Source organism: Falco naumanni, chromosome 7 (assembly GCF_017639655.2).
Source record: "Falco naumanni isolate bFalNau1 chromosome 7, bFalNau1.pat, whole genome shotgun sequence".
In the NCBI taxonomy this organism is placed as follows: Eukaryota; Metazoa; Chordata; class Aves; order Falconiformes; family Falconidae; genus Falco; species Falco naumanni.
In genome coordinates, this window is record NC_054060.1 from 51,958,534 (window position 1) to 51,985,761 (window position 27,228).

The 27,228-nt window shown below is 43.6% G+C and overlaps 1 protein-coding gene across 8 annotated transcripts in view; it reads right to left on the bottom strand.

The window, feature by feature from the left end:
* The window catches only part of SUSD6 (sushi domain containing 6), a 100,449-nt gene that overhangs the window by 21,496 nt on the left and 51,725 nt on the right, over window positions 1-27,228 (bottom strand). For 6 of the 8 annotated variants that reach the window (XM_040601340.1, XM_040601342.1, XM_040601337.1 and 3 more), the window contains 2 exons: window positions 26,855-27,041; window positions 22,366-22,395 (listed from right to left, as the gene is read on the bottom strand). In XM_040601340.1, the coding sequence (XP_040457274.1) occupies window positions 22,366-22,395; window positions 26,855-26,975 (151 nt within the window). In that variant the 5' untranslated portion in view covers window positions 26,976-27,041. Of the gene's footprint in view, window positions 1-19,175; window positions 19,535-22,365; window positions 22,396-26,854; window positions 27,042-27,228 lie in introns of those variants that run through there. The other 2 variants (XM_040601344.1, XM_040601345.1) reach the window with 2 other exon arrangements.

Here is a 27,228-nt window from a genome sequence, read left to right on the forward strand (position 1 = left end):
TGGCTCCAGATGATGCTTACTCTGAAGTTAATAACAGAAGAGCAAACTGAGCAGGACTAGAGCCTTTATAGGGAAATTACAGTTTCCCTAGCAAGGGCATACTCTGAAGAGGAGGCTTATTTTTCTTTATGTCATAATGGGGGTAAATGAGAAGAAACCAAAGCAAATAGATTTGTATATATAATCATATAGCTGTGCACTTATATAATTAGACATAAGCACTTACACTGTGTACAGTAACTGGCACCCCTCACACAGCCATCCCATATACACCAAAGCTGCTTTTTTCTTCCCCCCCCCCTTCTGTTTTTATTTTTTTCTCTTTCCAGGGCAGGGGAAGAAAAAGCAAGAAAGAAAAGACTCTAATTGCAGCCTTCCACCAATGCAGTCACCATCTGGTAACTCAAGAGACACATGGAGCCGAATTATCTTAATTAACATGTTACACAGTATTTAAAAAAAACACTACGCTTATTAACACTCAGCTGTGATTAGCCAACCATGGAGGATGCCTGCCAGTGCAACACTAATTATGGGTCTTGTCTGTCTTTCTATTAGAAATATGATTTTTTTTTCCAGTGGCTCATCTCTCTCCTAAAAAGAAAACCATTGCCATCAAAGCTTGCTCTAAAATGCAAATTCTGTTTACATTCTACAAGAGTCAAAATGTTTAGGCTATGGGAAGTTGCCACCAGTAGTTTTAGAGTGCTACAGTCTTTCTTGATATAAAACGTACTTCTCTCTGCCCCTTAAGAAAGCTTTGCTTCAGTTAGACAGCTCCCCCTCTCACTGAAGTTTTAGCAGAAAAATACATTTTATGCCTTTAAGTTCTTTTCTCCCTCCAAAACAGGAGCACAGACTTTGCTGTATGCTAGGCAGGGAAAACCAAGACACAAAATCCAGGCTTTGAACAAAACCCTTATCTGGGAAAGGAAGAATTTCGTAATGGAAAGCAGCAATCAAAACACAACTGCACTCCAGCAGCAGATCTGCCTCTAGAAGAGTGCTACTCACTATGACAAATGCATTATTTCCCTGTATAGGCCCACCTGTAACGCGCTTCCCTCAGATACATTCCCAAGGGATTCAGCCTGACTGGCTGCAAGACTAACACTGCCAAGTTTTTCAGACTTCGCTCTACACTATGTTTGCACAGGGCAGGCTGCAGTGGGGCTCTCATCCGCACCAGGCATTCTGGACATCAGGATAACACCAAATCCTAAGACAAAAACCTGCTACTTTTAAACAAAGCCAGGACTGAAAAAATAATTCCAGAAACATTAACAAGGAGGGTAAAATAAACCAGGAAAAACTGCAGAAGTGCTTTTAAGATCTTCTGATAAAGCAATCATATTGTTGTGTGCACACACAAATAAATAAAGTTGCTGTTGCTGATGTACGTGGAAGCTCATGCAGCTTGCTCAGGTCCAGTAAGAACGAAGGCCAGATGACTGGTACTTTACAGCATGCCACACTGCCAGGACAATATAAACAATTTTCATCCGGGCTGCAGCTGGAGCCAGCAGTACAGTGGCTGCAGAACAGCCAGTTCAATAATACAGAAACCTGCTCTCCCCCATGGGCACAGTACAGCTTTCCAAGTGGCACATGTTTCATTTGCTCTTGTTTTCCAAGGCTGCTTCCGGCCTCCCTGTGCCTTCTTCCAACCGCCCCATAATTACTTCCACATGTTTGGAGAAGCAAGTGCTGTAACAACACTTTGTACAATCTGCAGAGTCCCAAATTCTGCTTTTGAAACCCAAACCCAGAGTCTTCAGTGGCACCCAGCTAGTTTTTTGAGTCTGTCCGACCCCCCCCCCCCCCCCCCCCCCCCCCCCCTTCAAAAGTCTGGTTAAGAGAGTCCCCCTAAGGAAGTTGCATATGGGTTTTAGTTTGAAATTCAGATAATTAAGAAATATAAAGGGTCCAAAAGTGTTTGCTACACTGGGCAGAGGCAGCTAACACTCATTAGGGGCCTCTCTTCCTCTCACTGGCAGTTCATCCAATACTAAATCTTACTTTATACTGCAACAAGGAGGAAATTAAGTAATCCTTTTGGTAACAAAGAACTATCAAAATAATCTGATATTCTTACAAAAAAGGAACTGGCAGCTGCACAGGAACTTACGACACCTACTGTGTAGAGGCAGGTTAGTAGGTACTAGCATGGCATTTAACTTCAGTAACATCCACTGTCCTCAATTACTTGTGCTTATTTTAAACTTCAGCTTCACTCTTCACACAGCTTTCTCATCATGTCCCTGCCTGCCTCTTTCCAGAAATCTACAAAGCTAAAAATTAGTCTCAATTCAGAGGTAACCTGCACATTTACCCTGCTGTTGTCTTGGCTGTTCCTACCTGTGTTTTCAATTTGGATACAGCAATACCCCAAGGCTGTCTTTTTAGGATAAAAGCCTGATACGCACTATGGGCTCTGGCTTCAGGAAGACCATCTGGCTCTTCAGCAAAAACAATGAGACACAATAGGAAAAAGCATAACTATCAGACCCTCACGATGATTTTGGCCATCAGGTTTTGATAGGACAGAGATGACTGATATTGTTCCTCTACTGACACTACATGAGGACATACGGGAAATACCTTCAGGGCACAGCACAGCAAATCTCATCTCTACCAGCAAGTGACAAGAGGTGGGCAGTTTAGCAGTGCCTCAGGAAGCTTAACTTACCTGTGGATCTCCATACGGCTACAGAACACTTCCACTCCCTAAACTTCAGCCTAGTACAGTAATCAGGTTCCTTTCTCCAATAAGGCCTTTAAAAGTTCTTGCTATGTCCACTTCTCAAAATATGCTTCTGTTGTGGGCTCCAGCATGGCCATTCAAGGCCTGGATGACACATCACTTGGCTGGTAACACTAACAGCAGTAGCAATCCATTGCTCTCCTTCCACTGCATGGTGGAACTCGGGCAGACAGCACCAAGCTACACAACAACCAGCTCCCCCTTCCCCAAGGGGCCAGCTCACACCTACCTTCTAACCCCAGTTCTGCTATAGTTTGTTCTAAGACTTGACACAGATCATTGCACAGTCATGAATCTGCTCAAGAGCCAAGTCCTAAACTCCAAGGGGACATGCAAATATCCAAAGAAAGAAGTTTAGAACTTAGAAAGGAGCCCTGTTGTCTCATGTGTGCATGGAAAGATCCCCAACACTAGCCGAGTCGCTTTAAAGCTCTGCCTTGGTAGGCTGTCTTCACTAATGAGCCTTCCACAGCCAATTCATTTTTCATCCTTTCAGCAGCAGCAGCAGCTGTTGCCTCTGACTCAGTCTATCCAAAAAGTACTAATTTGGAAGTTTGGCTAAGGCTGACCTAGTAATGGCATGCACACAGGTGATCAACTTTGTGCTCAACATTATTCCACTTTCACCTATGTGGAAATTGAACTGGGAAGCTCGAAGCCCTCTGCAGCTCCCCTCTGCACTGTATCTACAGACAGCTTTGCTAGGGAAAGGGAAGGGCAGCAATCCTGAAATTTCAATCCGATACAACACCACACACTGGAGAATGCTTTTTTATCCCACTATGCCATTTCTTTTCTGACCTCTGGCTCTGTTCAGGGCCACTGAACAGATCAGAATCTAGTATTTGCACAGATTTGTTTATCATTTAAGAATGACTCATCCCTGTCATGGGACTTGTCAGAACAAGCACTCAATTTACCACTGGCTGGCCAAAATTGCAGAGAGTTATTAGTCCTCTCTCGCTGGAAAGCCTCACTGAAGCACACTCTGTATTTTCACTCTAGATGTGGTTACATTAGCTGTAAGAATTAAGTCATCTTTTCTACCGGCTTTACAGGAGCTCAGCATTGCAAGCAACTTCTCTGCAGAGACTGGCAGGAAAACAAAAATAGCCCCAGCTGAACACTCAAGTCATCCTATTCAAAGTAGGAGACACCTCAGACTACAGTGACAGAAGCACACCACGTGGCAAAGCTGGCTTTCCCAGAGACCACAAAGCCTTGGAGACTCCCAGTTGTGCTGCAAGTTCAACCATTCTCAGCTACTTTTTCTTGAACTGATAAGCTGATACAGACTCTGATAATTCAAAAGCTCCAAGACACAGATGAAGGTGAAGAACTAAGCTTCAAAGCAAAGTAAGTTTATTCCACTGAGAAGTGCTAGCTATGATACACCTTTCTGAATTGCCTAACACTAAGTGTGCTGGGCAATTTAAGAGCTAGCAAGGTGACAGCAGGAAAGGTGGCGTCAGACCCTGTATAACCTGCACTGAAAATTAACAGCTATTCCGTATGTGGTCTTCTCTGTTTACTGGCAACGCAAGTAACTGGCGAGTGTTTTTTTTGGGTTGTTTTTTTTTTTTTTTGGAAAGAAGGGAGGTAACCCAGTGAAGCTGTCAGTAAGCTTGCTTCATGACTGGAGCATGACTAGCAAGAGGCATCAAGGTCTGGTGGGATGATGCTTTTACTTTGATTTACTAGTCACAGAAGACACTATCAAGTTCTGGCAGAACAGGCAGAATCCCACACATTCCACCCACTCAGATTCTGCTGGGGATCAAATGGCACATGGGAAGTAAATGGCAACTTAGTATAATCTTTACAAACACAGTGTATTAAAGAAGTTAGATTTTCAGCCACCTCCTTTGAGAAGACTATCTTGTTATACAGATGTAATAGCTTCAAAGTGTTCATTTTTGTACTTCCATCTTCCTAGTACCTACCAAAGCTCTAAGCAACTTAATAGATACGAATTAGCAAATCGTCAAAAGCATACCTAGCAGCAAACATGAAATCTGTCTTTCTAGCTTCTCATCCCAAACACCCACAGGGTAAACAAAGCCAAAACGAAACAAGCCAGGATTGGGAAACTGTTCAAAAAGCAAGCTCCTTCCACAGCTGGCAAGAAGTGTTCAGAAAAGATGTGAAGAACTTCTCACCCTTTGAAATACTACTTGCCCTCTGATACTTTCACTATAGCCACTGGAATCAAAACAAGGCAAGTCGAAATATCCAGCTGAAAAAGCATGCAATAAAAAAAAAAAAAAAAAATAGGTTAGAGGTAGCAACTGCCAAGAGAGGACCCATTTGCAGCATTAGATGCCTGATAAAAAGATAAGGAAAGATGAAATACCACTCCTTCCATTTGACATAAAAAGTTTATAAAACATACAACCCAAAACCCAGCAGTATAACTGTTTTCAAAACAAAATCTTCAAGAAAGAGAACACATCTCCTCAAGAACTGCTAAACATCAGTCCGACCTCTTTGCACTTTGCTGCTTTTAAGCAAAAAGAAATAAAAGTCTACATATCCTTTGCTGCTTATTTATATTCCCTGGTAACCTAAACATGTTCTTTGTTCTTCAATAACTAAAATACCAAGTTAAAACTTTAAAAAACCCAAATCAAACACTCTCATAATGCTTTATTATGAATTTGCTTTTGCTCTTCTCCTGGTGTTGCTGGAGCACAGCTGGCCTGACAGATGCTCAAGAGCCTTGGAGACACACAACTCCAGCTCCAACTTACTGCCACAGAGCCAGCCAAAACGTATCTCATCACTGACGTAGATGTTACGGAGGCCAAAATTTTGAAGCAGGAGGCACTGCAGCTTAGTAGGCTCAAAGGACCCTGGCCCAGAGACATGCTCCATCAACAGCTAACCTGAGGTTTTGCCTCCCTGCCTCACCTTCCCTCTTCAGAGCTTTCCTGCCTGCCTTTATGAATATATAGTTTCAAGTAGTCTGGAAAGTGCAATACAATCACTTAAGGGTTCTTGTCACCACTGTAATTAATTTCAATGACAAAAATTTACAGATTAATTTAAATGCTTTAATATTTGTGTCTCTTCCTACACAAGGAAAGCCAATCCAGATGTAGGATTTCATAGTTCAGTAGTTCTTCCACACAGGTGTCTCTGTCCAGGAATTTACTTCAACCTTTATTGCCATAAACAGGACTAACACATAGCTAGGGACACATATGCTGCATTACCACCTTGCAGAGTTGCTGTCTGGTTTTAACTCAACAACGTTCCTTTTGTGCCAGCTGGCTTTTTATATTATTTGTGGCATTTCATTAAGTTTCATTTATTGTTTTGAGGCACTTGCTGTTCAGCTCTCAAGTGGCTTCCTTCAGCTACATCTTATCTACACAGCATCATCAGTCATGTCAGAGCAGTTCTTGCTAAACCAGCACAAGGATTTCTCAGGGCAACACAGGATAACAACAGTGTGAAAATACTTGAGCTTTGGCTGCATAAAGTACCCAGTATCACACCACAACAATAGTATTTTACCTGGATCACTCTACTTTGACAGGCCCCGCTGGAATGATACCACTATAATTTCCTGCCAGCCAGACCATGGGGTCTAGAACATTGCATTATTGGAAAGAGATTGTTCCAGGCCAGGTTCTTCCAGACAACTTGGTTGGTTTGCAGATGTTGTTACAAAACCCTATTTCCTTGAATGCCACAAGAATCAAAACAACATGAAACCATTTTCATTACCTGTTGTCCTACACATTTTCCAGCCAGCATTCATAGCATCAAGTTGGAGAAATTTCAGGTCCCTCTTCACCTTCTTACAGTTTTGCCTCCTCCTTTCTAAAGTCCTACTGCTCCTCCTCACAGCCATCTTCCAAACATGAATGAGAAAATTCCTGCTCAGCTCCAGCATCCCCTCACATCAGACAATAAGCTCAACTGTTCTAACTACCTAGCTCCATAACAGAGATGGAGTGGTTAGCTGGGATTTCGGGGTATGTTGTTTTAGTTTGGGTTTTGTTGTTTCGCATTGTGGGTTGTTTTTGTTAAGCACTTACCTGCAAGAACAGGTTTTGCACATTTCAGCAAAATTCAAGTAAAAATGTTAGTGGATAATAGCAGTATTCACTACATTACTACTTGCTCCTTTTTGTTTAAATTGTCAATCCAGCAGGACAACATCTCAACCTTGGTTTCAAGAGCTGCAGAACTATCTTATCTTCACTGGGAGAGACAGATGACTTATCAGAATGAAATGCTAACTTTACACTATAAAATGTCACAATAGCAACTCAATTCTCTGATACTCTGAGAAACAGGATGAGGAAGGCCAGATGATTTCAAAAGACAAATAGCGGTTTAAAAGGAAGATTTATTTATTTATAGGTTCATAATTCCCTAGAACATAAAAATCCCTTCCACTACTCTACTCTGGCCAACACAGAATACACACATACATATATACACTAATCTAGCAGACAGATTTCACAACCATCTTCTTCTGACTCAGGCTTTGGAAGGGAAACATTAAGCAAGAGCAACCAAGACAGTAGGAGAAGTTACAGCCCATCAGCTAAAAACAACATTATCTTTCCCAAATCACGCAAGAACAAAGCAGTTTCAAAGAATCCCCTACACAGAAAAAGCACATTTCAGATGCTCCCCAGGGAAGAATGCAGTAGAGGAAGCTGTCGGAGCATGCCTGAATGCCACAGAAAGTGCTCCGCTGAGCGCAAACGGGAAAATTCATGAGCGTTCCCAGCTTCTGCAGAGCTGGGGCCGGAGCTTGGAGGAATGCTGAGAACACCCTGGGGAGCCCTCACACAGCTGGACCCAAATCTGCCTTCCACGTCATCACACAAATGCACGTGGTAGAAAGCAAGCATCCAAATCCCAGCTCTTTCCCAGTATCAGTGCTCCCATCTAGTATCCCCTTAACCTAGCAAATAAAAAAAATAGAAGCAGCAGCATCTTCCCCCCACCCCCCCAAGAGTGTTTACACTATCAAAACCTTAAACCAGCGGAGGGCAGAAGTTAAGCTATTCTTTTTCTCTGTGTTCTCTCACCAGAGGCCTCAGCGTTAAAACCACTGCCAGGGTAAACTTTCTGCAGCTACATTTCCCAAGCCTTACAGACCCAGCTGCCGAACCTGGCTTACACACACCTTCCCAGACCTCACTAGGTTCTGCCCATCAAACCTGGCTTCAGCCAGGTATCTACAGGTCCTGGGCATGGACTCAGCAAGCCCCCATTCCTGTGAGAAGGCAGCTCACAAGCAGATCACCTGACACATTCAAGAAAAATGCAACATCCACAAGATCCTTCAACACATTGGGCACCCCACACCCTAAAAGCTGACACCATGCATGTTCCCAAGTCACTTTTTCAGGGAGCTGAAGAAAGCACCCCTTGCATGGGGCTCCCCAGACAGAGGGTTCAATTCAGGCTCAGTTAGTTCTGAGGCACTAGACATCCACACAAGGCTGGCAGATACAACCTCAGGAGCCCTGTGCCCTTCCAGAAAGGCAGGTGAAGGGCAGGGTAGATGTGCAGACCACTGACTCCAGCCCACACTCAGTCACCATCTGACCACTACTTCCCACACTAAATGATTCAGCATCCCTACTGCCATTTCTAGACCATCACCCAGCCTCACGCTCTATGTCTCCTACAGAATTCAGGTTCTCTCTCTCTCCATGAACTCCCTGAACTGCAGAGTCTCTCCTCCTCATTTAAATAGATGATTCACAACTTAATGCTTGTTTTTGTTTTTTTTCCTCCCCTGCAGCAGATATCAAATTTTTCCCACTGCACCCTCTAGACCTCAGTTCAATAGAGAGGCAATAAACCACTAAGTGTTACAGCCAGATGGAGTTTACCAGTTGTCACAAATGAAGACTCCAGACAAAGTGAAAATAAACAGTACACATAGACAGCGCCCCTATACCAACTGTTTCCAAGATGTAGTAATTCTATGCCAGGCCATTCTATGCCATGATGTCCCTTCAGCTGCTCAGGGGAGCTCAGTCTACCAGAGGGTTTGGTAGAAGTGTCCAGACAGCACTTAGAGGTTTCTTGGTAGTGAAGTGAAAGTCTCCTATCCTTTGAGATCCATTTACTGTATGGTTCAACCTCTTGCCAGTTAGTGAAGTTTCTCACACAAAGGAAATTGCAGACCCAAAGAAATCATGCTAAAAATAGCAGAAATGCTGCCCCCCAGAGAGATGCACTTGGGAACTCTCCCAACTGTGCATGCAGACTCCTTGAGAACACTTAAATAACAGACACGGATGTCTTATGTCTGAAAACTAGTGGGTCAAAACAGCACGGAAGTTATTTTGATGCTAATAAATTAGCATCCAGACTGTAACACAAAGTTCCAGAGAAAAGACAGGAGTCTGTTTACTAAACCTATCAGTTACTGGTCTGTAACTGATCTCTTTTTCACACTGACATAAAGCATTTCAGAGAACAGGACACGCATTTAATCAGGAAGAATAAGCATTACAGGGGTAATAATGTAGACAGAAATCTGAGAGCTCCAAACCCGAACTTGATCACTTTCGTCAAGTTCACTGGGAACATATGGTGTCTTGAACATACACCATCTAGGAAGACCATGGATCAACAGCAGGTGTTACAAAGCCATTCTGATAAAGACAGAAACAGTATCTCCTTTACCCAGACTTTTCCTGGTTTTGTTCATTTGTTTCCCAATCTCCTGCATATGATTGGATAAAATGGGATTTGAAGGCTTTCAGGGGAAGGAAATAACAGAAACCCCACTGTCTTAGCAGTAAGGCGACAGGCACTGCAGAGCCATGTTTAGCAGGCAGCAGGGAGCTACGAGGACAAGAGACAGTATAACAATTCCACAGCCCCTTCTTTCAAACTTATGGTAATTTTCCCTTCTTCCAATCTCCTCCACCCCCACACAATTTGCTCAGCATGTGAGATTTACTCCCTCTCACCAGATACATCCCATCGAGCACAGACACTGTTAGAACTTTCTTACCGTTGCCAGCACAATTATAGTCAAAGACTGTCCAAAGGCTGTTGCATTCAATTTCACAGTGCTGATCATGTTAGGCAGCCTGCAGTGCCATCCTTTATTCTGCCCCTTGTCCACCCCTGCCTTTTCTATTCACTTTTTAGAAAAGGCTACTTTAGCCACACTTAAGATCTAGGAAACCACTCGTATGAACAGCTATATTCTGGTAGCTGACATGAAGAACAGAGGACAATACTTTTAGGAGACAGCTTCAACCTCAGTGGAAAGCAGCTCAAGTTTGGAACAGAAGGGAGAAGCATTAGGAGTATCTACTTTCCAACTGGACTTCCTCATAATAATTTATATCTTTCATCAGGGTATTAATGAAATAGTGGACAGCCCAATCAAAACAGAGATCCTCTGTGTCCCCTCCTCCCAAACCACTGCTCCCTGGTCAGAGCACTCAACTTGATTTTGACTAGACATCCTTCAGCTAACACCACATTCCCTCCACGCATGCACGCAAGAGCCTTTAAAACCTCACGAGGATTTTATATTAGGATGAAAGTACAAAAAGCCCTTTTCCAAAACCTCTGGATTAGATCGCTTGACCAAGTAGCCAGGGATTTCAAAGCTACCATTTCTAAAATACACGTTAAGAGCAGCACTGTCAAGAAACAGACTTCCATTCTCCCAAAGGGTTACTCAGTGACAAACCTTAGAATAGGTTCTCAGTTCTTAAACTGATACTACAGTTGTGCAAAAGGCCATTTTGTGGCTAAACACCATTATACTGTATCAAATCTCACCAGAAATAAAGGTGACTTCCCAAGAGTAGAAACATAATTTAACATCTGGAAAACTAGGGTGTTCCTCAAAAGACAGACCCGCTGCTCTTCTCCATTCTCCTTTTCTTGGTATCTTGCCTGAAGACAAAGAGAGCAAAGGCCTCCGAAGCACTGGGAAAAGCCACCTGGATTACAACACTGGACTTCTTTCCCCCCATTTTTCTTCCCAGTTGGTATGGCTTCATTAATAAGGTGGATGGAGGTGTCTATCTTACATTAAATGCCATGATCTACTTTCACAGCCCTACACCCAGAAGAATCAGAACTTAAAGCCATGAATGCAAATCACAGCAGCCTAGTTATTGCACATCAAGGCTGTCAGTGTCACAATCTCTGGGTGGAAGAGACAATCAGACAGCTGACATTTACTCTTTAGCTCACAGTGTAAACAGAAACCAAGTCACAATCTCTTCTGCTGCCACGGGACACTCATCCCACACTACCCTGCAACAACTACACTGCCAGGCCCAGTGTCCCTTCTGCAATAACTCCACAGAGAAGAGCAAGCTACCCAACCGCACCTATGTTTTCCTCTCAATAGCTGTGGTTTTAGAAGTTACCCCTTCCTGCTCCTCTTAAACTCCTCATCAGCGATGGAAGTCACTCTGGTGTGTAGAACACACTCCAAGAGCATTCCTTCATAACAGAGGGGGTTTGTAATCACATACTTTCTTATTCAGGGGCACATACCTCTGCCAATTACAGAAACTGCTTGCACTGGAAAGCAAAAACACGTTTAAAGCTCCATTTTAGCATCATTAAAGCAATTTGAAAGTGAGAAGCTGTCGTTACGTGGCAGGCAGAACTACACAGACTATTATGTATTCTGAAGACCACTGCTTGGAAACTTCTAATCCCAGTCTAACACATTTACTGGCAACCGATTTCCAGTCTAGACTCTGCAAAAAGCTCCCAGAAAAGCAGGCTTTCCATAATGCTCCATTCCAAGAGGAGGTCATGTGGCTGCAGGTACAAAATTAGGACATATTAAGGGACCTGGCACTCTTCAGTAAGAATGGTTGAAAACGTTCAAAACCAAGGCTCACAGCAACGGGACCACAACGTGAAAAACCTCTTGAGCCATCACAAGCTACTAGACTGAAGTGATTTCCTTCTAAAAGCACAAAACACCTGCACAGATAGAACTACACTGTAGTCAAAGAGATCTCCAGGGCTGCAGCAGCCCATAGGAACAGGAAGGATGGTTTTGCAAGAGGTGTTCCTAGGACAAGAATGAACAGCCGTGTCTGTCATACAGCATCTGTACTGGCTCCAGTCAGGGGACATGCTTGTTCCACAGCCGAGTACCTGATGAGACTGACCAAAACATGGCACGTTGCTTTCAAATGCTCTTCCTGATGACCTAACAAAAAGGATCACTAAGAAAACCACAAGAAAACATTTCATCATTGCTGCATAAAACTGCTTTATTCAGCATACTATTTTCTTACAAATCATGCCCTGGGGAGCCCTCACACCGGGGCTCATGCTAATGCTGAAGATAACAGAAGACCCTGTTGTTACTGTGCAAACTGGGAACACAGAAGCATCTTTCCAGGTAGAACTGCTGCTAGAGAATTAAGCTTCTCTACATCAGTATTCAGAGCTCAGCCAGCTCTGGCAACGTGTCTGTTCTCATCGTAGAATGGGACAAGCTGGAAATATGAAGCTCTCTTGTACTGCTGGTAGACTTTTAGTACAGATAATTAGCATTGTCTGGGGGTACATGCTCACCAAGGGGAAATGAAAAGGCATATGACTCCACCCTGCCTTCCTGAAACAACTCAGAGTGGGCTGCCATCACTGCAAATTAAGGGAATAGATTTATGTCTTCTTCCGAACGCTGCCTCGGTCTGCTTACTAGTCAAGTAACCTTTGGAGAAGGCTAGCTTCAGTCTCTCTTTATGGATTTCCAGACGCTGCGCAGAGTAATCTCATGTTACTCAGTCATCATGGGAATTTTGCAGCTCTCCTTCAGCACTGTATTGCCTGCAAATCTAAGCAGCAGGATGCCAAGTCCCTCCTTCAGACTGTTAAAACACACGGGGCAAAATTTTCAGCAGTGCTTGCATGACTTGAGACATCCTCTCCCAACTGATTACCAGTGGGACACAAGCACTCTGGAAAATTCTATTTGATGGTAAATGTATCTGACACGAGCATCATCCCGCCAGATATCTTCCCTAATTTAAAGAAGATGCAATGCTATTTTTCTTTGCTATTTACTTGCTTAGCTGTCATATCACGTTATAAAGACCAGTTTAAGCTGACAAAAGAGCAAACAATTTAGCCAAAACTAAACTATACCATGAAGAAGGGAGGAATTTATGACACAAGCTTTATTATACAAAAATCCTTTTCTGGCATTCTGCACCATCTTCCCTCTCCCACCTCATGCATTCTTGCTGCTTGTTACACACAATTCCATTACTCTGCTCAGCCATTTCCTTTCCATATTTGTCTCTATTTTATGCTGACAGGAACAAAAGAAAGGACAACTTTATTGTAAGGATCTATTTGAAACTCAGTATCTCACTTGCTTCTCTGCATTTAGAATTGTGTTTTCGTGCTCTGGTTTCTCCCCTCCTAGTACATCAGAGGCATATTAATTCAGTCCTCTTAACATCTATGGACACAAAGTACTTGCAGTGGGAGATACAGCAGTTAAGTTCTTACATCTTCAATTATTTTTACTGAATTGCCCATTCTTTTAAAATTTGCAGTCTTGTTAAAAGTACATTTGAAAAAAGCTCACAAGTTTGCTACTAGCTATTTCCAAGTAATTAAATTCATTAATCCAAACAGGGAGTAAGGGAAATAAAACTACTTTCTCCTTCATGAATTTTTTTCCTCTCCTTACTCCATAATAATTATAAATGCTCTTATCCCACTAAATAATATGACCAGCACGTATTAATTCTATTTTTTGCTGCCCTTATCTTTCTCTTGCAAGCCTTAAAACAGTAATTGCCCTGAAATTGGAGAGAATGACAGAGGATTCCCCCCCTCAAGTAAACCTAAAATTTCATCAGCCCTCCAGAAACCAGGCCGTTTGTTGTTTCCTGCATTCTTTAGTTCTTAGCTTTTTAGTTCACAGCATTCACATTTATTTTTTTCTCTAGCCTGCTTCCACTACAATACTGAATATTTCATTTCTACCACCACTACCAGAAAAGACAAAAGTTTTGAAAAGAGGATGCAGAAACTCACACATCCCAAAGCCAGCCGCACAAATATGCACAGTAGCTAAGTTTAACTGCAAATTCAAAAGCCTGTGCAACCAGAGCTGGTTGCACAATGACTCAGTGACTAACTTCCCAAGGAGACAGCTGGCAGATTTGCATAGCTGTGTCTGCTGGCACATTTGCAGAAACAGAAAAAAAGACAAGAACGACCACAGTGACTTGTGGCTCTGCCACCCTGTGCTTTCTGTCCAGCTTACCTCAGGCACAGGGCATCCAAAAAGCTCCTGAGTGAAGGTTCAGTTGAGCATCTAATGTTTAAGACACTCCACCCTTGCTGAAGTTTATAGACAGTCATGCTCTACAGAAATAAGCAGATTACTATAGGCCTGGAGACTGGCAGTTTGAAATACATTGAACAAGCACACACACCTCGTCAGCAGCCACCACACTCCTGGAAGGCCTTCTGCAGCTCCTGTTTTCACATGGAGAAGTTACATGCCTCCCTTCCTGGGCACAGTAAGTACCCTGGGCAGTGTTTACAGAGGAACCTACTTTTGCTCCTCCTTGATGCCCTGAGGAACAGCTTACCTATGGCCCAGGCCTGCCATCTCTCTCAGGAAGAGCTACCAGTTCTTCCCACTGGTCTCTGGCTGTTTGTCCCTACGCAGGAGCTGTGACTCACCGCAGGAAGCCCTGCTCATGGCTGCTCCCAGCAGCACCCAGAGCAAGGGACAGCCATGACTCTGGCCAGCACAGCTTTGCAAGACCACTTGAACTATGCCCTACAGGAACACACAAGAGAAGTCCTTGTAGGGGCACACTTAAACCTATGCATACAACAATGCCTCTTCAAAACACACCTTTCCTTTCTTATTCAACAGTTCAATACAGACAGCTCTAGCAATACTGCTCAGGACAAGGCTCCAGGCAACCACAGCATCTTCTGCTACACAACCTCCAACTGTGCTCAGAGAGTCAAGCCAGGGGGCTCCTGTTTTGGACACTGTGGGTCAGCTGATTTTAGGGCCCATACAGGGTTCAAGAGGTTGCACAAAGTACTCTTGCCTCTCTCTGGCAGGCAAACAAGACTATTCCCTTTGTTCTCTTGCCCCAGGGACCAGATGACCAGCCTGCTTGGCCTAACCCATCATTTCAACAGCTAATGGAACCAGAGAGGAAAGAACAACTGCAGGAATTTTCCACTAGAGCCCAGCATATGTAGGGCCTTAATGCAAGTTTCCAGCACAGGTAACACTGGAAAGGGAAAGTGAACTCTGTGAAAAATGAAGAGCAACTGAATACAGATCCACTGTGAGGGTAATGCAACAGAGTTGCAAGAGACAGGAGTTAAATTTCACTACAGAAATTTTTATTTTTAAACAGGACATTAGAAAAATAAAATCAATTTCCCAAGGAAACACCCTGAAATCTTGTACCTGGGCACAGAAAGTCTTCTTCAGTACCAGAAATGTGGAAGGCAGACAGTGTGCTGCCCATTTCCTTTGGTTGAAATACATGAGACAAACTAGTATAATTACCTTAACCTCTTCCTGTAAACGTGACTTCAGGATACGTCTCTAGCATACAGTCATGATCCCAATACAGACCCTTTAATTTTACTTTTCCATTGGAAAATTCTCAGTCACTCCAAATCAGCAAGAACGAATGTTACCAGCAACAATTTCACATCTACCAGCCCACATTTAGGGCAATAAACAGCCAGCTTCCTCGCAACAGCAGCAACCCACTTTTAACATGGTGTGGTCACCTTCAACAACCCTCCAGGATCCACATGCAGGGAAAAAGCAGAGATAGCCAGAAAGCAGCTTTTCAAACAACAGCCAAAATACCCTCCCCTCAGAACCTGGGGGCTGTGGTAATCCCCTTTTTGAAATGCTAATGTCATTACAACCATAGCACCAGAAGACAAGCAGTGGGGCCTGGGTGACAGAGCCTTTGCTGTGCCCTTACACAGACGATTTAAGCTGGGCCTTTTGTAACCCTCCTCCCCAAAGCTCCCTGCTCGGCATCATGCTTGACAGGAGCTGCAGCTGCCATCTGACCCTCCTGAGGAGTAGGGGTGGAAAGATCAAGCTGATGAATTCATGCATGCGGGGCAGGGGCCGGGGGCACAGCAGCCGTGCGCTGTGGCCTTGTGTTCTCCAAACGTGCATGTGAGGACAAAGATGGGCTCGGGGAAGACTTGATAAAAGGCAAAGCAAAAGGTCCCCAACTGTTCTCTTGCTACTGCTAAACAATTGCACGACAGTAAAAATCATTACAGCTAGTCATTAAACCAGACACAACAGATACTGGTGTAGGGGCGCACAGCTCAAAGAAAAAATCAACATAAATACATCTATCCTCACAGCCCCTGGAACCAGCTCAGCCTCGGGCAGGAACCTCTCCCATGGAGAAAGCTACTCCAAAGGCACGGAAAGCAGTCAACTTCCCTGCAAAAGCAACTGTAACTAATTGCCACGGGGTGATCTGAGACCAGACCAGGCACCATGAGTTTCATCCTGTCACCACGCGATATGTAACAACTGGCAGATGGTTACCAGAGTGCTTTCTAGTTTTGTTTTCAATTTAGTGTTCAGTTTTCATTGCCTGTGACACCGGTCAGGGAATCACCGGGGAATAACCCACTTCAAGTAATGATTCTGTTTTAAATACTACAGAATTCACTGGAAAAAGTGTTTCCTACAACTCACCATTTCCTACCATCTCCCAGAGAGCCTCCCACTACAGGAGAAAAGGGAGACCACCACAACAGCTAAGTAGTAAATCAAACTAAGTTTTACACCAGATGAAATACAGGTTAACTGGAAAAGCAAGCTACAGGCTGAAACAATACTTGCTATTCACAAACACTGCTTTGTTGACAGTGATTCTCACTTCACTGTGAGATTGGGTGAAGCTACTCTAATACCACTGAAATAATACATAAGAGCCCCAAATCCCACTGCTGGAAAAGAAACAGGAACTATTTCATCTTTAAAGTCCAGTCATTCCACTGCTGCTTAGGTGTTTGAACTATCTATGTATTAGTATCTGTATTTAAAGAGGACAGCCTCTGTCACCACAGAAAGAAGAAAGGTGACAGACCACTCTGGAAAGGGAGGTGTGTTTGGTTTTGTCTGTGCAGGGTGCTCACTGGCAAGCACCTTTGAAATGGTGCCACCGACCCCAAATCATTTTAAAATAAAAAACGCAAAAAGCTTTAGTTCTGCAGGTACCCTCCCTTGGTGCTACTAACCAACCAAGGTCAGGAGAAAGATTTCCTCCATTTAAAACAACTGGTTAACATTCAGCAGATGGAAACAGACTTAGTGATAGATGCTTCCCTGCTGTCACAGGATGCAGAACAGACATTCATTTTCATCCTCTCAAATCTCTCCATGGCATCTGACGTAGCCAAGCATGAAATACTCCTGACCTGCCTCAGACAAGTGGCAGGTGGCCAGAGGTATGTGGTAAAATGGTTAAGTCTTTGCCTCACCCTGATGGTGGTCAGAGAATAAATCTCCTCACAACACCTGTAGTTAGAAGCTTCTACCAGTCTCTCAGTTTTACTGACAGCAAGAATCAAGGATGCTAAAAGCAGCCTTACCTGTGTACTGAGTGACAGGCTGCAACATCTCCTTTCCCCCATGCAGTCATACTACTGCCCGTCCAGGGACTGATCCCAACCATGGGATCAGCTCATGACTGGAAAAAGCTGGGTAAAGTGGGACCAAACATGACCAAGGCAACACTGACAGGAAAAAAAAAAAAAACCAACCCCACCCAACAGTGCTCTGAAAAGGTGCTTCAGCTCCGAGGAGTCTCCTCAGCTGGAGGCACATGCCAAGAGGTAGTGAGTTCTCCAGGGTGCTAAAAGGAGGCAGAACTCAGAGAGGCAAACCCCTTCCAGCACAGCACCCACACTGCACTTCAAGTGTGTTCGCCCACCAGAGACATCTCCTTATGCCAGCAGACAGTGATCTTGGCCACCACTGCACAGACCTCCTCTTCCACGTGGCAGAAGTGCACTAACAGTGCCTGACTGCCAGTCCTGTGACAACGCCTCAGACCAAACCTGCCAACTGCGTTTCACTGCTGCTTCAGTGATCCAAAATTGAACAAGGATCCTGTACCAATAGAGAGCTCAGCTCTCCCAGCACTGTGTATCTCCCCCAACTACTCCAAAAGTGGAGTCTGACTTACTAAATGCCATGGAGGGAACATCCACTAAAGCACAAACTGTAAACTTAAAGAGAATGTTTAAGTATGAGAAGTAAATATAAACAGATTCAAAGTGGCAAGACCTAAAGGTTAAAATTATGCTAGCTCAAGGACATCACATTTCTGTATCACAGCAAGACCTACTTCTGCTTTGGGCTACTGACTAACTTGTTGGCAAAGCAGAGGACTAAATGAATACAACTGGAAAAACAAACTTGCTACCTTCACCTGCCCTAACCCACTCTGATATAACTTCATTCCACTCACAGTGACACACAGACCCCACCTGGAAAACATCACCATCAGCAGGGACTGAAACCCTGGACCCTTGCCAACACCAAGGTATATCAGCTTTAATAGGTTTATCTTGTTTACAGGAAGGGCTTCCCTACAGTGGGTGTAGCAGCCAAATAAATGCAGGATGGTGGAGAAGAGCAAAGCAGCTTTGAACTATATACCTGAACACAAACTAAGAAAAGCAGAACTGTCACAGAAAGTCACGGGTATTTCTCTAAACACGGAAGCATCTTCCACTTCAAGTTCCTCCCTATGTCTTGTTTCACATGCAGTTTCCATGTGGTCTCTCACAGTTTCTCCCTGCCCCCCCCACCCCCCACCCCCCCCAGATCCTGAGCCAGGATGTTAGAGCACTTGTAGGCAGACACAGCCAGTGCTCCAGCAGCTGGCATATTCACCCTGCTCTGCTCCTGCCTTGAGGGGATTCATGCCTTGAAGCTTCAGTCCCTGGAGCGCATACACTTTGTAACCCTCAAATTCTTAATCTGTCAGTGTCTCATTAGTCAGTCCTGTCACATATAGAAAAGCCTCAAAAGCCTGATGCTATAAAGGCATATCCTGCATCCTCCTGCATTAAGACACTCTTACCTAACCATTAAAAAACCCCAAACACACACACACATTTTTCTGCTAGAGTCCTCCCTCCCAAGGCCATTACTGTTCTCAACCATTCTAATCTGCTTACATAACTAAAGCGCTGCCTTCGTTCAGGACTTACACTACTTAACCACCAAGCCACTAATTGGCTTTTTAAACCACCAGGATCTTTTTCACAACTGCATCTGTGGAAACCTTCACCCTCCTGTTCTGCTGCCGCCCTCCCTGTCCCCCTCTTCTCTCTCCTAGATTCTTACCCTCCCCTGATCCTCACTCACCTTCAATCCATTCTACCACCTTCCCACAAATCTCCATTCAATTCTAGTCCTTTTCTATGCCTGAAGTTTCCACGTAGCTTCATTTCCTTCAAAATATCCTAGTTCAACTTAAAACAGGAAAACCACCTGTTGTCTCAGCAGCTGACATCCCTGTTGGAAAAGAAGCAGAAGAAAATGCAAAGTTGCCCAAACAACAAAATTGGTAAGATCACAAGACAGTTTTATTCTCTTTCTGATGGATAGTTTTATGGGTGCCTAAGGGTATGTCTGTCACAAAACTCATTATACACCACGTTGGTCTTTTTCTCAGGACACAGAAAGTGTCCCTTCAAGCCAGAAAAGCAGCTGCAGCCCATGGTTTTCTAGTTATGACTCTGCACATCAGGCCTACCACGTTCTTCCCTGTCTGTGGGTTGAAAACTCAAGAGAACATCCACCAGAGGTGCTTATCTCACTCTACAGCAAAGCAGCTTTTTTCAAATCAGACATGCTTTTCCCTTTACTAATCAAGTAAAACATATCTCTCAAAAGCAGCAGCAATGTTTCTTTCTCTTGAACAAGCAAGATTTTTTCCCTATTGAATTAAGATGACTAGCTAGACCTAAAATGCTGAGCCCACAGGATTTAAAGATTTGTTACTCTACTGTTCCAGTTCTTTGGCTTCTGCTTCCCCTGAAATGCTTCTTACCACACCAAGTGGATAAATGCACTTTCCTTGCATTCCTGGCATTGGGCCTATAGAAAAGAAACACAGGAGGCCTCGCCATCCAGCACCAGCCAGGCTACACAAGCAGTACAAGGTACACAAAGTACACAAGCAGTGAGGAAGCACCTCCACAACCTGAGATTAGGCAGTCTTCTCAGCACAGGAACTCCAAAAGTTCCCTGTCCCCTTTCCATGATAAAAGGGATCACCGTGCTAGGCTGGGGCACAAAGCTTATTTTATTCTTCAACAGCTTAGCAACAAGCTCCCTCTAGCCCAATCCACCTAGCACATCCTATAACTCATCAAGCAGCCCCATACCTAAGGGATTACTTCAAATCTCTTCAACAACATCTGGAAGCAAGCAATTCACTGGTCCTCCAGCTCCAGTACACTTTGCAGAAGCAGAGCCTCAGGGGGAATTCCTGCTTGCAGAGGAAGATGAACACTCCCCAGAGGTTTCAATTCATTAAAAGGAAAATGTTTTTTCAGATGCAGATCAGTGCACACAGATAAGCAGGTACAACCTCTTGAGACAATGCCATAATCCTGTCACTGGGTTCCAATTACTCTCACAGAGGTACAAGCATTTTTGAGCTTGCTGTTCAAGTGCCCTCAGTGCCCTACCTTCACTCTTGACTATCAGCAGCTTGTTACCAGCAGTGTTTTAGCAATCCTCATCTACACACAGATTGCTGGTTTTAACATAGGGCCTTGACAGATTCAGCCACAAAAGCCAAAGACTCCACAGTCTACAGCCACCCACCTTGCCCTACCACTTGCTTCCCTCTTATCAGCCATTTAAGCATGCTGAGGACATACCTATTCCACAGCTTTACATACCACACACCAAATATTCCAGCAGTATTTGCAATAACAGCCCAGGCTGAAGTTTGCCAAAACTCCAGAGAAAACTCACTTCTTGTTCTGCCATCCCCACTGCAGAGTTAGCAATAGCTGGCAGCATGAACAGGAGGTGGTAACTGCTCGTGATGCTACAGGTTAAACATAAGGGCTGGAGAAGCAACGGCAGACATGGCTTGCACAGATGGAAAACATTCAACATATCCTAAAAACATAATGCCTCAACTGCAACAGTAACCACTTTAGGTCTCAAGAGGGACAGAAGTAGCAAAAGAATTGTCATACAGCATTAGGTGGTAGCAAGCAAACTTTCTTCTGTCCTGCTGCGAGGACTTTCCCCATAAGACTAGGAACAAATCCAATCTCTTCCCAAATGATTGGCTGAAGTAGATAAAGAGGAAAGACTCAGTGATAGAAGGAAGCTGTGTTAAAACAGACAAATCTGTGTCTTCAATCTCGCAGGCTGCAGTCATCAAGGGACACCAGGATGGCAATCAGTCAGAACCTGGACTGAAATTCTCAAGTAGAACAAACCATGTCATTCAGCACCCCTCCTGCTTCCCTCTACAATGAAGCTTCTAGCAGTTTCCATCTTTTTCATTCTAGCCCAAGAAGCTAAGATGAGATGGACCAGACAACTCTAGAGTTATTTCCGAAAGCAGCTTATTTTCCTGCTAGCAACCATGGCCAAGAATTGAAAGCCCCTTAATGCTAGGGGTCTGTGATACTAGCCTTGCTAGGAGTACAATTCAGGCATTGGATAAAAATCTAGGATTCAGGGGATTCCACCAGTTTTCCCTCCTCCTGTCTCCCATTCTCTATAAAGACCAAAATTTAGTAGGCAGCAAAATTCCCCTCCCACATCTTTAAATACTTCATTATGAATCCATTCCTGTCAGACACTGTTCCTGGGGGGGTTTTCTTGTTTGGTTTGGTTTTGTTGTGGGTTTGTTTTTTTGGTGGTTTTTTTTTGGTTTTTTTTTGGTTTTTTGAGAAGGAGAAATTCACACTAAACATCAAATTTCAGAGTTCAACAAATATTTACACAAAATTTTATGTATTTCTAACAGATACAGAAGCCAAATATGCTTCCCAATTTCTCCCAAAGTTAAACACATCCATAACGTGCATACAGGAAAGATTTCAGACTTCTTTTGAGCACAGGAAATGGAAAGCAAAAGTATCCAATGGAATACATCCAGAGTCATGCTCTGTGATGAGATGTTCACCTTTCTTGATTAAAGGAAACAAGGTTTTTTGCTTCAGCTCAATCTTCTCTGGCAGCCTCTCTAAACTCCCTCAAGCAGCATCTCTGCATTTTAATAAAGTATTTATTCTATTTGTTTTTTCTTGAGTAATTCAAAGTTAAATCCTATAGAAGGCACAAGGATCCCTTCAAGCACAGTGAAACACATGAAGTTCATCTCCCTCTCTTCAAACTGAGGGCAGTCACCTTTCCCAAATATAAGGGACAAAAATGGAAATAGGGCATAGAGATAGATCTCAGCCTATCCAACACAACGGAAGTATAATGGAAATCCTAGCCCATTGCCACTTATATTTAACCCGTAAAAGACCATACTCATTTCTCATAGTACAGCAACAAATATAACTCTACTCACATGCAGGTCCTTTGGATTTGCTGTGCCAACCTAGGACAGACAAAAGGAAAATTCAGGATTACTATTGTGCTGTCATGGTTTAACTCAGTAGGTAGCTAAACACCACACAGCTTTAATTCATCCTTCAACCATTAGAACTGGTTAAAATTAAAGATGATGTGTGGCTTCTTGAGATCCCTATTACTCCCTTTAAGCCACCTGCTTAAATAGTACTGCCTAGATCAGTGTAGTAATAGTGTGAATATTATTTGAACAGTCTAAACCTGGGCCCATCTGCATCTGCTTCCTAGCCACTTTCGTGGCTCCTCACCATGCTCTTCTGTACCACTCTGCTTTTACTAAGCTCTCCAAAGGGACTGGAAAGAGGAACTGCACCTGAAACTGTTACCCCTTCTCTCCATGGAGAACTATACACTTGACCCTGTAATTCCTCCAAACCCATGCTTACATGAAGCATGCAGGCTAGAATCAAGATCCTCTGTTCATGCATGACACCTCCCCACATTTCTGTCTGGCCATCCAGTGTTAAAAGTACGCTTGTTTTCATGGCCATTGAATTCATCCCTAGCTGCATAACCGCCTTCCTTTCAGCTGCATAGTCAGAGACAAAGGAAACCTCTGATTTGCACAGATTCCCAAAGAATAGGAACAAGTCTGAATCTGCTCAATGACTGGAGTGCGCTCTAACAAGCTGTTCTATGCAATGCAAACAAATACCAGCGGTATCCAAGAGCTTCTGTGCAGAATAACCTTGGCACTGAAAAGACCTTAGAACAGCAAGCAGCAGATTGGCTGCATTTGCGTCAGAGACAACACACAGGAATGAAGTTGTTTCAGTTTATTCAAGCTCAATTTATCACTTTAATGGCAAATCTAAAAATTAGCTAGCTTTCTAACACTTCACACGTGATCAGTCAACAAAAATCAGACTGTGTCTAAATGTAAATGGCTTCACTGAGCCTGCATTATTATTAATTTTAAAAGATTAATATTTAAACTCTCTCTTTTAAGGGTATTAATATTTGCTCAATTCAGGATGTTTACTAACACCTTTGCTTGCATTTCCCAGGACCAGGTGATGCTATTATCAATAATGAAAGGCCCAACATCTATTTTGATAGGTTTCTGACAGAGCTGGTTATGAATCCAAGAGAGATTACACCATTTGGAACACAAATGATAGGAAGCTTTAAGAGTATTTTAGACACTACATGTTAAAATTTAATGAACAACTTATTCTGATCCACTGTCATCCTTCCAAAAATAGCCCAGCCAGCCAGGAGGACCACTGTGAATGAGATACAAACACAAGGCCTTTGAGAGCTTGTGGGAATAACCTTAAGGGCCAGAGATGGGAGGAAGGGAAAAAAAAAAAAAAAACAAACCACCCAAAACCCACAGCAACAAGGAAAGAATGGACATGCATTACCTGTAGAAGAGCAGACAAAATGGTTGTTATTGCTCCTCTCCAACACTTTAAAAATTCCCCATCTCTATCTACTAAGGACCCCTTCCTTCAGCTACATTCCAGATGAACCCTCAAAGAATTCAAGAGACAGCTGAAGAACTACACTTTCATATTTCAGGTCCTTGCTTTCCAAGTCTCCTTGCCTGCTCATTCCTTCATTATTTCCCCAACTAATCTTAGAGAACTCACCAGATGGGGGAAAAAAGGTCTAACAGTGATAAAGCTCAAAAAATATTTCTGAACAGCACTGAAGTTTCCATAAATCCTCCTCTTCTGACACACCTTAATTGCTTGCCCATCACCAGATGTTGCATTTGTTCTGTGTTAGAATACGTGCAGCAGTTATTTTTATATTCACAGATATCTTCCCGTGAAAAAAGAGCAGTTTCCTCAAATTATGCAGTATGCTTAGTGACTAAGCAACTTATACTCACCTCGTGGCACTTCAGGATATTTGGATAGATTGCTTGAGACAAAGTGCTGAAGATTTTTCTTAAAAATCCATGCATAAGTAAAATTAATACCAGAGGACAGACCCGATGCTTGCTGACTGGAAATGAGTCTGCCCTCTACATTAACCATGTGGCAAAGAGAACACATTCCTGCCCAGAACATGAATATATCCCTTCAGCCTCTTGGAACTCAAGCAACAGAATTTCTAAACAGCAAAATGAATGCAATACAATATACATTGTAAGGTTTTAAACACACGAATCACAAGCTCTGCTTTCTCACTCAGAGCTGAGCCAGCCACTGTCTCCATGCTTGTCTGTCTTTTTATGAGACCATTCTTCAGCTTTTGTAGCAATTGTGAGCATGTCACACTTGCCCTGCATTCAAGGTAACCATTACCACCAAGACATTTAATAACAACATCTTGGTTCACGTTCACATTGCTTTGCTCTGCCTGCTCTCTACTTTACGTAGCAAGATTATTGAATGGTGGAGTGGTTGGGGGACAAAGATGAGGCAAAGAATTTTCCAAGCACCTCGCCAGTATTCTTTGTTTCTCCATCTGGCTCTCCACTTCTTGGCTGACTTGCTAATTAATGTTGCTCATGGCTGGCATGCTGCTGCAGGTGCAACTCTCCGGGCCCATGACGCATCACTGAGCACCACCATCCCTCCCAGCAATTAGCAGTTGGGTTGCTACCTCCCAGTGTCAGAAAACCTGTACATGGAAGCACTCATCAGCAAGCCCTTCCCCTTCCCCAGGATTTCTCCCCCCTGCATGTCTTGCCCTCTGCTATGAACTTGGGCTCCCCTCCACATGCAGTTTTTCACTTCCCCTGCAGGAAATGGTTCATGCCCAGCCACTATAATCCTATTTAGCTGATGATCTGCCTTGATTAGTTTACCACAGCTGGTTCCAGGTCCTGAAGCAAAAGGAACACAGTAAGGGAAACAGTGCACAGCCACTCCTGGGTCTTCCGATATGCTTAACCAGTGCTTTTGGTAATATGACTGAATACCTCAAAAATGATACTAAAAATGCTCGCTGGTATTGTCACTGCCTTTCCCTATCCAGCCGCCCCATGCAGCAAAAGGCAGTTGCATGCCGATGACAGACTCAGTTAAAGGTGCTGCAGTGTGTGGCGTGAGTTTCAGATGGGGATGGTGCACTCCAGCCCCAGGCTGGGAGGCATATCTGACAGGTCTACATCTGAAATGAGGCAGGGACATTATCACCAGTAACAGCAAGACTGGAAAACAAGGATAGACCAGACCCCAAAAGACCTTGTCCCTTTCCCACTCCCACTATCTGTTCCTGCCAATTTGTCACTCCCTCACGTGTCCCCGCACCCCTCATTAGCTACAAAGCCAAAATCAGGCCAGGAAGACATAAAAGTCTGGGATATCAGATTTCAGCAGCCTCTCCCTTCCAAATCGAAATGCCAGAAATACTAAAAGGAGATCAACTCCTCCTGCAGCAGTTTCCAGCACCAGCAGACTTTCCCATACAGGATCACCTTGGCTTTGAGTATAACTGGTAACTAACATTTATTCTGCTCTACCACAGAGAGGCCAATTCAAGCTTCACTGATGCTGAGGAGCGTTGGTCATGAGGTTTTCAGTTGCCAGGTAATGACACATCAAGAAGTCAGGTTTTGTTTTCAAAGGCAAGCTATTGTTCTACATTGAAACAGCTGCTGAAGTCAAACCTACAGGCTTTCTGGGGACTAAGCTTCTCCAAAGTTCTGTGCAAAGGCATACAAAGTTATTCCTTCCATCCCATGCCACTTACGATGCGGCATATCTCTACAGACAAAGACTACATCATGGCTGATCTGAGAGAAAAGACAGGGTATACTGGGTAAACAAGCACATACTTCACATCATGTATAGCCTTGTGAGCATACAGCGTATCTGCTTCTTCCATTCATTTCTAAAAGGCAGATCCCTCTCACCTCTGTTGATATTTTACATATCATCCCATTGCACTGTTATTTACATTATTCACAACACTTGCCCATCAGATAAACATCAAGAAGTTAGAAAGGGGAGAGGGAAAAACTCAAGCGGCAACCAGGATCCAAGAGGGGCGCAATTAGCAGGTGCTGAGGTGTCAGAAGATAGCACACAAGGAAACACTGAACAGATTTATCAGCTGTGCCAAGAGCTGAAGACAGCCTGATCTTCCAAAACTACTTCACATGAGCAGCTGCTACAGAGCATACAGATAACAGCATCCACATGAGAATCTCACTCAGTCAAAATGTGGTCCTTGCTCTTGAGACGGCCCAAGTGCCCCCCAGCTGCAGTGAAAGAATGAAGATGGAGGGGAAAGAAGCTGGCAGAATCAAAACGACGGGGTAGAAGACAAGCACTTACTCACATGCAAGACTCATTCAGTTCAGACACTGCCCTCTGCTTAACCAGTAGAAATGGAATCTTTCCTGTGAGTACTGAAAGATGGGTCCAAATGCATCAACCATCACCAGCTTCCCCATAATAATACAAGACCACTTCCATACTTAAACATCTCCCCCTCCCTACAGCATATGCAAAGGTTTCACTTACCTGTGGCCTGTGCTTCCACGATAAAGGTACCAAAGATAACTAGCAGAAGAAATAACCCATGGCTAGTCAAGGCAAGAGATGATCCTGTGTTGCTCTTTGGTGCTACCATTCCATGGCACATCTTTTAACACCCAAGTTTCTTTTTAAAAAATTCCCGAAAGATCTGGCTGATCAGGAGCACCTCGACCTACAAAAACAAGACAAACAAAGAAACAGTGAGTATTGAGCAAAACACCTACAACATCTGGGGAGGGGAGGAAAAGGGGAAATTCAGATACAGACAAGAACAACATTTTGCATGTTCTAGTGTTTAGGAATCTTATCAAGTATTTACAGTTCACAAGGTAACAGGAGCAGAAAAGGCAATCTTTCAC